The 12,604-nt window shown below is 56.6% G+C and overlaps 1 protein-coding gene across 20 annotated transcripts in view; it reads right to left on the bottom strand.

Annotated features, from left to right (window-relative positions):
* Positions 1-3,242: 3,242 nt before the first annotated feature.
* Mta1 (metastasis associated 1) overlaps positions 3,243-12,604 on the bottom strand; it is a 40,117-nt gene continuing 30,755 nt past the window's right edge. For 6 of the 20 annotated variants that reach the window (XM_076551547.1, XM_076551548.1, XM_042261272.2 and 3 more), the window contains 11 exons: positions 12,219-12,407; positions 10,153-10,227; positions 9,763-9,821; positions 9,332-9,447; positions 8,880-9,031; positions 8,589-8,778; positions 8,369-8,458; positions 7,009-7,161; positions 4,429-4,460; positions 3,977-4,128; positions 3,243-3,898 (listed from right to left, as the gene is read on the bottom strand). In XM_076551547.1, coding sequence (XP_076407662.1) covers positions 3,748-3,898; positions 3,977-4,128; positions 4,429-4,460; positions 7,009-7,161; positions 8,369-8,458; positions 8,589-8,778; positions 8,880-9,031; positions 9,332-9,447; positions 9,763-9,821; positions 10,153-10,227; positions 12,219-12,407 — 1,359 coding nt within the window. In that variant the 3' untranslated portion in view covers positions 3,243-3,747. Of the gene's footprint in view, positions 3,899-3,976; positions 4,129-4,428; positions 4,461-5,512; positions 5,525-6,772; positions 6,857-7,008; positions 7,162-8,368; positions 8,459-8,588; positions 8,779-8,879; positions 9,032-9,331; positions 9,448-9,762; positions 9,822-10,152; positions 10,228-12,218; positions 12,408-12,604 lie in introns of all 20 variants that reach the window. The other 14 variants (XM_076551546.1, XM_042261266.2, XM_042261269.2 and 11 more) reach the window with 5 other exon arrangements.

The raw sequence follows: 12,604 nt of genomic DNA, 5'->3' as shown, positions 1-12,604 counted from the left end.
CTCACTAGTGTAAGCGCCGCCACTTCCAAAAACAGCCTGAGAAACCACTGGGATGAGTGGGGGCGGGGTGGAGACAGCCAGTGCAGGCTCCGAGGGGGCCGCAGGTGCACTTGCGCCCAAAGACTCCTCCCCAGTTCTATCCTTGGAGGAGTGGGGGTACCTGCGAGTTTCCTCGGCATCAAGTGTTGAGAGCTAACACCCCCGTCTGTGAGCGCCCCAAGCCCATGACTGCTGCCGGTCTTCCTCAGGCCAGGGTCACCGACTTCCGGAATTCTGGCCCCAGTGCATTTTGTAGGGCAGCAGAGCCAGAAATCCTGCCAGCCAGATCCTGTCTTCCACCTTGCTAGTCCCCAGGAACAACCCCCCACTCCCCCCTACTCCCCCCCCATCCCATTTCTCCTTCCCACTAGGGGCTTGCTTAGCCCTCCTACTTCTTGACTCCATCCTGGAACTCCTGAAGATATGGACCAAAGAGAGGACCCAGGGACCCACAGACCTCTCTCTGAGCCTCTTGACCAAATCTGGGCCTTGGGTCCGGGGAAACAAACACCCTACATGTCCCAGACCCTGATGACCAACGGACCCAGTACGAGCAACTGACTCCAGAACCACCACGCCCACCCTGTCTTCACAGCTGTGCTGGACACCCAAATTTCATTTCTCTGCCCAGCCCAAGGCCTGGGAGTCAAGTGGTTCCAGGCGCCAGGCATGTTGGTGATCCCCGGCCTACTAACATGGCTCCATGTGGCGGCCCCTCCCCCTTCCCTGCACACATACCCTGCTGCTGCTACCATTTCCATGGTGACAAGAGCCCAGAAACATGTGCCGCCCCCTCCAAGCCTGACTGACCAGCCTGACCAGCTCCCCCTGGGCACCTCTGGACACATGCCAGTCAAGGCGAGAGGCAGGTAAAGTGGCCTCCAGTGCCCTCCTGGACAGGGTCCCTTCATTCATAGCTAGGTTCCTGTTCAGGCTGGATTCACAGGTGCCCTGACTCCCCAACCCAGGCGTCCACTACTGTGCTCTCGACAGCTCCCCATCTTAGGAGTCCTGGGGACCCTAGCTTCCAGCCTGCTGGACCACCCACCACTAAGTGAGCTAGGCTCAGGCAGTCTTCTGAAAAGGCCTCAAGGGTATCCAGCCCTGATGAAAGAGTAGGCAGGGACAGGGCCCCTCCAAGGGGAGGCGGCGGCAGAATGGCACCTAATACTGGCCTGATGCCCAGGGTGAGAAGGGGATCAGCAGGGTGGGGCGAGAGAGCTCAATTGCTGCCGCTGCTCTACCCACTCTCCTGTGGTCCCCGCGCAGTGATGGGGGGCTATGGGGCTGTCCTGGGCCTGGCGGGAAGGCACACGGGCCGGTGACAGAACGGTGGCCTTGGCCTGCGCATCTGAGGCTGTGGGGGGCAAAAGGGCAGTAACAGGACAGCATGGGCAGGGACAGAAAGGCATCTCTGGACACGGACCAGCCAAAGGAAGAGGTGGGTAGGGGGTTCCACAGTACCTTCCTGGATAGGACCCCTTCATTCATAGCCAGGTTCTGTTCAGGCTGGATTCATAGGGGCCCCGGCTCCCAACCGAATCAACCCTTACTGTACCCTCTCATCATCCATGAAGTATGGAAGATGGCAGGGGGTGGAGCAGGTCATGTCTCTACAGTCTCAGCAAGATAAAAAATATCTTGGAATTATATTTTCATGTGTCCCACCCTTAGAGCAGGGTCACAGATCTACTGTAGGAAACCCATGGCTGGGCTGAGTCACAGTGATGCCTGGGGTCCATGGCAAGGCCTGGGATAAAGGCTCTGAGCTGTGACCTGGGCAGGTATGCAGGCTGCTTCCACATCAGGTCTTCAAGTCAGTACCAGTCCCTTGGGTCCTGAGTGCCTGGCCCTCACAGAATGTCCCCTGCCCATTTTCTTCATCAAAAAGGGCTTCCGGATGGAACAGAGTACTTTCCTGGGCCCATCAGCCACCGGCCTGTGTTCACTTCCCATTCTTTGCCTTGGCTTTGATCTCCAGTAGACACATAGACACATGGCTTTGTTTCTATAGTGGCCACCAGAGCTGAGGTACTGAGGCACGTCAAGAATACCAGGATGACACTGGGAACTCGTAGAAGGCCCTCTTGCCCTTGGGTTTCTGTCTCAGCCAGGACCTAGGGATGTCTCATTACCCAGCCTGACTCCTGAAAAGGACAGCCTTTAGAAGACCCTGTGCCTGAGGACAGGGAGCCAGTTCAGAAGGGGCTTCATCTGCCCCTTGCTTGAGCCGACAGCCACGCTCCCTGCAGACTCCCCCATGGGAGAGGACTCCTAGGAGGCCCTTGGAGACTGGGCAGTCCCAGAGCAGTAGAGGACAAGGTGGAAGCCAGCATCAGCTGGGGGAAGCAGCTTAATGACCCTAGGAAGATGGGGTATGTCATAGCCCTATCCCAGACACCTGGCCTGTCACCCTGATAAGCCCCATCACAGGCCCAGGAAAGCCAAGATACCCCCTTATCTGTACCCAGAGTGGGAACATAAGTGGTTTCTATTTTAACCCCCCATCTGAGATTTCCACATATCACAGGCGCCTGCCTGAGTAGGGCAGAAGCAGGAGGCAGAGGCCAAATATCCCCACTGTTCCCAGGGAGGGGCTGGCTGACCCTTTTCTTGGCCAGCTGAGAGGCAGAAGCCTGAGGGACGATGGTCCGTAGCCATCCCTCCTTCCTCCGGTAGCTGGCCAGGCCTGCACCTGTCTCTCGGCCTGCAAGGGTAGGCACAGGCGGAGATAAGGTTTCTGAGCAGAAATATGAGCAAATACTTGAGGAAAGCTCGCCTGCCAGCACAGCGTGGCAGGGCCCAGCGCAGAAGGCCTGACAGCTGGCCAGGGGTCAGCGCACAGGCGGTGGCCCTGGACCTGGAGCTTTTGTGCCATCTAAGTGAACCCTGGTTGGGAAAAGTTGTGGGGCCTCAGGTAGGGTCAGCTCTCACTGTGTGGAGGTCCTCACCATGGCCAGCCCCTCACTGCCCCCCTGGGAAGGGTAGCAGGCACTGGGCCAAAGGCCTGCAGAAACAGGTCTCGGAGTGGTACACTCCACAGCCTGAGTGACCTCAGCACTGAGCTGGGCAGCATCTGGCCTGCCCTGTGGCTCCGGCCCATCTTCCTGGGCTTGGCCGTGTACCTGCCAGGAGAGGCCCTGGGGTATTCCAGGTGTTGGGGCCGGAGGGGGGCTGGGAACAAAGGACGCAGAAGGGCTTGCTGGGGTTTTCCTTTTTATGAGATTTTTTTCTTTGTTTTTGTTTAATATGAAAATTACTTGAAAAGACAAGGGACCAACCCCGCCAGGCAGCTTGGCCGCTGCTGGCCACACCAATCCTAACATTCCAGGTGTAAGTTACAGAGCTCAAGTTCATCTACAAAAAAAGTAATAAAAATAAAATTTAAAATGGCACCTTCAACAGAACACAACAAACCTTAGAGCCCACCCCGGGTGAGAAGCCCTGTGCAGGGCCCGGGCGTTCCTCATCTCTGCTCCAGCCAGAAAGTAAACACAAAGCTAAAAAAGACTCCTCGGTGTCTTGGAATAAGTTAGACACACTTCTTCCCCCGCACGTCCACCAGAGGAGCAGTGTCTCTGCATGTGAGGGCGGGACTTGGGGCGCTATGGAAACCAGAGGGTGGGGTGGGCAGCAGTCTGGGGGGGAGGGAGGCCGCTTGGCCTCTGCAGGCCGCACTGGATACTCGGGGGCTGATGGAGGGGCCGCCTAGTCCTCAATAACAATGGGCTCATCGTTGACTGGTGCAGGTGGGGGTGGCCGCAGCGGCAAGGCCTGGCTCTGGCGCAGGGCAATGGGCTTGTAGGGCCGGCGGGCAGCACGCTTGGTTTCTGAGGACGAGAGCAGCTTTCGGATTTTCCTGTGGGAAGAGGTGAGCCAGTAAACACCAGAAAGCGGTAGCTGAAAACTCCCATCCCGTCCCAGGAAAGGCTCCAACCTGGTCTCCTCAGTGGCCATGTAAAATACGTCGTCTGGGGCGTCAATCCAGTTCATTCGCCGCCGCTTGACTGGAGGCAGGGAGCCACCGCGGATCAGCCGCACTTTGGTGGGGTAGGACTTCCCGTTGAGCAGGAGATTCCGACTTGGTCCCTGTAGTGGACAAGAGGTAGGTATGAGCAACAGTGCCCTGGCCTCACTTACAACCCTCAGACCAAGCGCCCAACTTCCTGGGCAGCCAGGCCTCAGGGTTCCATAGGCCGCCTGCACCCGCCCAGGCAGGGAGCTCCTGGAGGGCCGCTCAGGCCTGAATGTACTGGGCCTAGGCTACCTGCTAGGTCTGGCCAGGACTCCCAGATACTCTCTCCCTGGCACTGGTTGGGGAGTAGGGGCTACCAGGGCCACTTCCCCAACACCTGAGGGATGTGAACACACCCAGTCACCCACTCTTACCATGTGCCTGGTCTGTCCATGGTTTGCCAGACCTGATGAAAAAGAACACCAAGTGAGGCCAGAGCAGGGAAGCACGTTCAGCACCCACACTGCTCGCCTTAGAATGGAGGTGGGACATGATCCCTCCTGAGGCCACTCCCTCCAGCCAAAGCCCACACCCAAGTGGCCTGTTCGCAGCTAGCCCAGATGGTCCCATAGCTCTGCTAACCCTGAGAGCCACCTACATCCTGACCAGCAGAAGATGTAGCAGTTTGGCAGTTTGGGCTCCAGGTAGGAGGACAGAGGTCTCAGATCTAATATTTGCTTCTTTGAAGGTGAGAGATGACTACCCCTTCGCCCCGCACGCCCCCAACGAGGCCAAGACAGGTGACTAGTCAAGCGACAGCCTGCAGAGCTGTATGTACATCATCATCCCTATCCATTCTCGGGGCAGCCATTGTCTGCCGGTTGCTCACATGCTAAAAGCAGTTACCCTGACTACAATAGCAGACTTGTAGGCTGCAGGTCTAAAAAGGAACTGAGATGTCAACAGGATGAAGCTGAGAGGCAAAATCTAGGCTCTGTCAGCCCACCCCAGCAGGAGTCCCAGCTGGGCCCACCTCAGGAATCATTGCCTCCTGGGTCTGCTGGCATGTGTAAGCATGTGTGCCAAACAGGTCTCTGAATGGCCTGGCTCCAAGCGGGGGACAAGATAGGACTCCTCTACCATGCCCAGCCAGTGCCACTGGACCCCTTGGCACTCTGTCAGTCATCAGACACTTCCCATCAGAGATCTCAACAAAGTCTTAACATGTATCTCAGCTACCCGGAACAGAGACCCTCCTATCTTCGGCCTCCCAAGGGTGGGGGATCACAGGGTGGCCCACCTCCTAAGAAGAGTTCTGAAGAGCCTGTCCCACCTCCTCTACTTGCAATTCGACCCTGTTCTGGCATCCTGGATCCAGCCTTCCCCTGCAAGCTCATTTAGCTCTCAGGGGCCCCAATTTCCTGGTCTACAGCACCCAGGCAGGGGTGACCTGTTCACGGCACCTGCTGGGACCCCAACCCGGGGCCCACACAAAGCCCTATCACAGGAGCTACTTACCCAGGTAAGTGCCTGCCAGAGTGATGAGGTGGCAGAGAGAGAAGATACACACTAGAGTTAGAGTGAGCCGCATGCACATGGCAGCTAAGCCGCAGGGCAGAGCAGCAGGCAGCATGGGGCAGGGGTTAGTGAGTTAAGAACCTAGGGTGCCAGGGGCCAACGCCTTGCCCAGAGCTCCCATCCGCCCTGGTTATGCGAGGCCCACTCCTGAGGCTACCGCAGCAGCACTAGAAGGTGGGCTGTCTCCAGGCAGCCAGCCCATGGCTCCTAGGCTAAGTCTAGTGCTGAGACCCGGTTTTACAATTTCAGGACAGCCATTTCTCATGGCTAGACCCTCTGACACAGGGACTGAGCTGCCTAGACCACCTGCAGGGCCAGTGAGTCCCACCATGTCCTGGTTGGGTCCCCATTGCAGACCACACCTCGGTCTGCATGATAGACTGAGAAACTGAGTGAAGGAAACAGCTCTGTAAGGCCGGAAGCAGGTCTGGGGAGGCTATGCCTGGACCCTGGAGTGAGGTGCAGGTAACAGCAGCCAGACAAAAGGGATATGCCTGCCTGGGTGCCTAGCAGCTGGCAAGCTTCCAAAACAGCCTCGAGGGGGAGTGTCCTGGGGGAATAAGGTACAATTGGATGGTCACTGCCCACTGCTACCTCCTGGGCTCGTCCTGACGGCACAGGGGCCTGAGCAGGCTCATGCTGGCTGGCTGGGGTTTCCTGGCTACCCATAGGTCCAGCCTTAAACACTAACCCCCACGCTGACATCAATCAGACTTGGTGCTCTCCCTCATGTCCAGAGCAGGCTCCTGCCCTACAGTCCTTACCTCATCAGGAGAATCTGAGCTAACCTTTAGCAGATACGAAGACCATATGTAAGCCCAGCCACCAGCCCATCCTACTGTCCCCATCAAGCAGGGCACACAAAAACTGCAGGTAGCACTAGCGGCCCTACAAGCAAGGCTGAAGGCATGCGAGCAGGCACAGCGCGGCAGCAGTGGGGGCGCCAGGGCCCTCGTGCAAAGACAGTCCACTCACGCTCAGGCCGAGGGGCCGAGGGGGCCGAGGCCAGAGACCCAGGCTCATGGGCCTTCTACCAAGTCACAAGTCTACAAGAGCATGGGAGTATGGACTGTGGCCTGGGTCTGTGTGGACTGCCCCTGTACGTGCCCCGAACCTCCCAGTCTGCTAGTAGACAGCACACACAGGCATCACGACAGGACTCGGCCACGGCACCCCACCAGCGGCCGCCCCAGGCCTTACCCCTACTGGGCATCAAGAGGCGCTTCTTCATGTTGCCTGGCAGTGCCCAGGGACAGGAGAGAGAGGGAGAGAAAACACCATCAACTAAGATAGCCAATTGAATAAGGGTCATATGGAGCTCCAGGGCCAGCCCCACGGCCCTCGGTAGGCCTGACCCCCTTACAGGGCCAGCCCTGCAGCTCCCAACAGACCTGGCTTGACCTCTTCACAGGGCCAGCCCTGCGGCTCAGACTCACCATCCACCCCATTGTGCTGCTCATAGCTCCTCTTGCCCAAGATGGTGGGGGAGCCATTGTTGATGACAGGGGCTGACTTGGCAGGGGTCAGACTGCTGAGCACGCTGGATGAACTCTTCACAGGGTCAGGCTTCGGGGGGCGGGGGTGGGTCTCTGTGGAAATGTAAGAGTCAAGGGTGTGATTCAGAAACTGCAGTACAAGAGGCTCCACACAGTAATAATAATATCTTCCCACCCTGAAACCCACTGACTAGGCTGGAAGAAAACAGTCACTATCTACCAGAGCTCACTGAAGCTGGGGAAAAATAGCCAGAGGGCTCCCTAGGATATCTTCAGGACAGCCACGTAGAGCCCAGCCTGCTGCCTTGGACAGGATAGCTGGGTAAGTGCTAAGAGCTTACAAGATCCAGACACAGCCCATAAACACAGTAGTCCCATCAGACAGCCTCCACATCCAGGCCACCAGGTCTGATGGCAGAAGACTGGCTACTGGCCAGACACTGAGCTGCCTGGCTGGCCTGAGCAAGGACCCGCCCCACAGAAGGTGGGTCCTGGCACTGACCACATCCTCCTGTGGAACAAGAACCAGGCCGGCCGGCCCTGGGGCCCCGGACCCCGGACAGGGAACAAAGCCAGAGACACTTGTGTCTGCACTGCACACACTTAGCTCATGGTTCTGGAATGTCCTTTCTAGAAGGACTGCTACCTCCACGCTGGAGGACTGACTCAAGCCCACTTAAACCCTGCAAACAACGCAAGTATCTGCTTTAACCTCAGAATGTGCCATTTCTAAATGGCCAGTAGCACTGCCTAGATCTCAGCGGTGCCCAGACCAACACAAACAAGGAACCATCCCCGCAAGGCTGCTAGCCAGATGAGCACCTGGGCCACCAAGGGCTCACAAAGGCCTGCAATGCTGTCCTACAGCCGGGGAGAGGCCTCTTTGCAGGTGGCAGGTGTCCACCCTGCCTTGGTAGACTTGCAGGTTGGGTTACACCTGACATAAACCCTAGTCAGAAGTCAGGTGCAATGGTGCACACCTTTAATCCTAATACTTGGGAAACAGAGGCAGGAGGATCTCTGAGTTGGAGACCAGCCTGGTCTACTGAGTGAGTTAGTTCTAGGACAGCCAGGGCCACACAGAGAGACACAGGGCCCTTACTGGGTGTCCAGTGAGGTTACAGTCAAAGAGCCAGGGGCTCAGGACCAAGGAGGGCAGCAAGCAGCACTGCGGCCTGGGTGTCACTAAGCCCGGCACAGGGCGGCCTCAGCCAAACGGTAGTTCTAGTGATCGTGCAGCGTTTCCTAGACGGCTGCTAGGATTAGAGTCAGAAGGCCACGTCCCCCCGCTCCAGCTTACCAAGGTACCGGAGCACAGCCTCCAGGGGCTTCCGCACTACCTGCTTCAGCACCAGTGGGCTCTGGGAAGCTTCAGGCAGCCGTGCTGTGCCTACAGGAGGGCGAGGTTGGGTGAAGGGCTATGTTCCCCAAGAGTCAGGGCCCTTACCTTTACCCCAACCTGGACACTGCCTGGGTGTGGCTCCTGCCGGCCCCAAGAAAGGGAACAAAGAATGACTCACATTCAGCCTTGATTGCTGCGCTGTTGATGGGCATGTAGGGGTGGCGTGCGGCATGCCATGGGCGTAGGATCTCACGGCACAAGCGCCGGGCAATGCGTGTCAACTTGGTAGTGTGCAGGTAGAAGGCCTGCCTTGTCTTCATGGCAAACTTGGGGCTCCCACTGCTCCGGGCTGGGATGCCATGGGGACTCTGTGGAATGGGGCACACCACCCCAACACAGCACCGTGACTGGAGGCCAAGGACCTGAGGCCTACATGCAGCAGGTGATAGGTATGGCATGTCCCACTTACCATGTTATTGCGGTTTGGTCCCGGCCTCTCTCCATCTAACCGGGTTGGCATTTTCAAGCCACCATATTTCTTCCAATATGTCCAACAAGATGCGCAGAGGCGACACTGCATGTTAGGGGGACCCCAAGAATACCACTGGTAAGACTGTGTGGCTACGGACAACAAAGTTGGAAATAGACGGATTCTTAAGCAGAACCAACGGTGCAGAGAGCATCCCACAGTGTCCCCACCGCCACCACAGCCATCCCACCCACTGGCCCAGGGCCAACGGAGGTCCACCTCATGTTCCTGAGGAACTCTTCCAAACCACGCCCCCACCACTGCAGCCCCATTGTGGGGAGTCATTCCAGGTCTGGGCCAGGGGCCTTTAGGGGCCCCATGAACACCACAGCCACGCAGTAGCATTCCCATGGCCCTTGCTGCCCAGGGTGGATACCAGGTACAGCACTTACTGTAACAGCTCTCGCAGGCCCGGCCGGCCCCGGGGCTCTGGCCTGGTGTTCCTGTGCCATTCACTACACTGGCCTTGACACTGTTGACGCTGATCTGGTTTGGATTTGGCTTGTTACTGATGGAGGAGAAGGATCAGTCACAGGTGCTCCGGGGTGTCTGTATCCCAACAGACATCCCTGTACCCCTAGTCCCTTGTGTTATGGCTGCCATACCCCATGCCCCAATATGCTGAGCACTAAACCCAGCTTGACTCCTGGGCCAAAAGAAGTTGAAGCCTGATCCCTCCTCCCCAGCTGAGCAAGCTCATCAAGAGGGTGACAGAGGCTCCTTGACTTAGCTCCGGAAGCCACCTGACCCCAGTGGACCCTCAGAGTCCCATGCCCACTGCCGTCCGTCCATACTGGCCCCAGGAACATAAGAAGGAACTTACTAGTTGGGAATATAAACCTGCTTTAACTTGCTCTCTGCTTCAGCTGCTTTCAACCGTTTCTTAAAACAAAACAGAGGGTTAGGGAAGTCACCAGGCTGGCCAGGGCAGCTGGGAGACCGCAGGGAGGGGACACCATTGTTTCTCCATCACTGGCTCCCTTGGGAAAGACTTGTGAAAATTGTGCATGGCTCTCTCTGGCCAGCCTAGGGCCAGGAAGTGGGGGTGTCAGGCTGGCTAGGGTTCAGGAATGTCCCTTCCTCCCAATCTGAGTCCTCTAGGGACCGTGGCTCCTTCCTCTTTGCTCCAGGCTTAGGGAAGGTATAAACAAATTAATGTGACTATCTGGGGACTGTGGGGGAAGGTGTCGTGAGGGAGGGTGGGACGGCCCACCTGCTGGACGTATCTGTCGGTGGTCTTCCACATGTAGTAGTATTCAATGATGCTGGTGAGCGATTTCCATGGGAGCTGGGGTGAGAAGGCAACATCAGGGGTGGCAGGGACAGGACTACTGCCCAGACAGGCTGGGGACAGGGCGCAAAGGCAGGGGCAGTGCTGGGATGGCAATTCTGGTCCCCCACTAACAGCACAACAAGCCCCCCTCCCCCACTGTGTTAACCACAGGAATGTGTGGCTGACCTTCCCTGAAAACCCACGCTAGAACAATCACCATTATGTCGGAGAACCTGAGCGAGGTGACAGCAGCCTTGCTGTCCTTACTGAGGATCAGAGACCTTCTTGTCCTGCCCTTCTGCCTCCCACCACGACCATGGACCTCTCAGCCTCCAGAACCACAGACTGATGGATTTGTTCCGAATTACCCAGGGGCTTTGCTCTAGTAGCAGAAGAGGGTCCAAGACAGGACGAGAGGCCGCTGCCCCGTCCACATCCCAGTGCTGCCCCCACCCGGGTTGGAAAGGCACCTTTGCCGCCTCTCTGGGTTAGTTAACTCCACGGCTTCTTCCCCATAGTCTTTGTCCTTCCCTTATCTGTAGCCGAGTGTTGAGGGGCTGGGTGATTCTGATCTTTCAGCACACAGCAGTGAGTGGAGCCCCTTAACCCTGCCCTCTCCCCATGCTTCCCGGGCCACAAGCCAAGCGACTGAAGCTCAGTCTTCTCACCTCAAACTACTGTTTAAAATGGCACTGTTAATTTCAAAGGGCTCATAGGTTGTTTTGCCAGTAGTGGGGATCAAACCCAGAGTCTTGGCCATGAAAGGCAAGCATCTTATCCCTGGGCTATACCCCAAGGCTAGGGCTTCAGTCTTTAAAAGTCTAGCATCTGAGAACTTTGTTTCTTTAGTATTTATCAGCTTTATCTGCATGAACAATTCCCAAGAGCAGACTCACAAAAGTGTGTCTTGTGGCCTGGGCTACACAAAAGCTGGGTATGTCTGTTCTGTGCAGAATCCTGTTTCTGTATTTGGTTCACTTGATCCACTGACCAGCAGGCCTTGCTCTCTAGCAGTTTATCTGCTGAACTATGTCTAGAAATATTGAGATTCCACAGGGCTGTCCAACCCACTGTAGCAACCATGTCCAGTCCCCCCTCAAACGCCACCACCTCTGTTCTAACTGCTGGTTTATTTCTATCCCATTCTTCTAACGCTACTTTTTGTCTAAAAAGGTTGTGCTCACTTGACTTGTTTTTCTAATCCAGTTACATGCCAGGCTGTCCAGCAGAGACCGTGGGTTCTGTGGGCATTGGAGTGACGGGCACCTGGGCTCCCAGGCTGTTCCTGCAGACCTTCAGACCCTCTGTCTATGGCCATGTTAGCACTCTGCATGCTCTTGGCTCTCCCACCCTGGGCTGGGCTTGCTAACTACATTTGTTTGTTGTTTGTAGAAGTTTCTAAGTGTTTCCCAGGCTGGTCTCAAACTCACAATCCTCCTGCCTCAGCCTCCCGAATGCTGGGATTATAGGCATGTTTCACCATGCTGAGCCTTGTTATTCTGATGGTGCTCCAATGGACAATACAGTCCACTCACTACCCATCCTGGCACCTAGTAGCCCACCTCCTCCAGGCTGTGGGTAAGGTGGCCCAGCTGCCTAACCTCACACAGACAAGCTCCTTCCTTCACTAGAGTGCCTGCAGGCTTTCAGTCAAGGTTAATACTGTGCAGTCCTTTGGGGACTTAGGGGCTCTGAGGGCTTGGGTCCTCTCATAGTAAAGACCCTAAAGACTTGCTGGAACTGCACACAGGAGGGAGGCTCAGCTTAGTTAAGAACAAAACAAAAACAAGTTCAAGCAGCTGATAAGACTTGAGGATGCCTCCAGGGGAACCTCCTTCACAGCAGTATCCTAGCTCCACAGTGCGGGCCTATGCCTACCCAGTGCTCACTAGTAGCCATACTATGTCTGGACTGGAAGCACAGAGGCCTGGCCATGGGCACAGGCATCTTCCTGGGTGAGAGATGGGCCTGGCCAGCCACTCCCCCAACCTCACTTAAGCACTTACAAAATCTTGTTGAATGTCTGTGAAATCTTTCCCATATTTTTCCAGAGCTTCCTCAAAGAGGTTGGCTTCTGATGCCGACCACTCCTCCATCTCATCCCGGCAGAGCACCGGCCCCCCCTGAGGCACGAGGGCTGAGATAGCCTTGGAGATGTCGTAGATGTTCTTGTGCAGCGTGTCCATGGCATGGAACTGTAAGACAGCAGGGCTCCCCTGGGTCCAGGCTGTCCCCAGGCCCTAAGGAGGACCTTCCGGAACCACGATGTGACCCGCCCACTCCTTCAGGTCTCAAAGTGGCAATCTAGGGGCTGCCAAGGCCCCTGGGTGGGGCCCCTCCCCCCTCCCCCCTCCCCCCTCCCTAACTCCCTCAGCATATGTTAAACAAATCT

Source organism: Peromyscus maniculatus, chromosome 14, assembly GCF_049852395.1.
Source record: "Peromyscus maniculatus bairdii isolate BWxNUB_F1_BW_parent chromosome 14, HU_Pman_BW_mat_3.1, whole genome shotgun sequence".
Lineage (NCBI taxonomy): Eukaryota > Metazoa > Chordata > Mammalia > Rodentia > Cricetidae > Peromyscus > Peromyscus maniculatus.
Note: the sequence above shows the minus strand (reverse complement) of the source record. Positions and strands in the feature narration are given on the sequence as shown.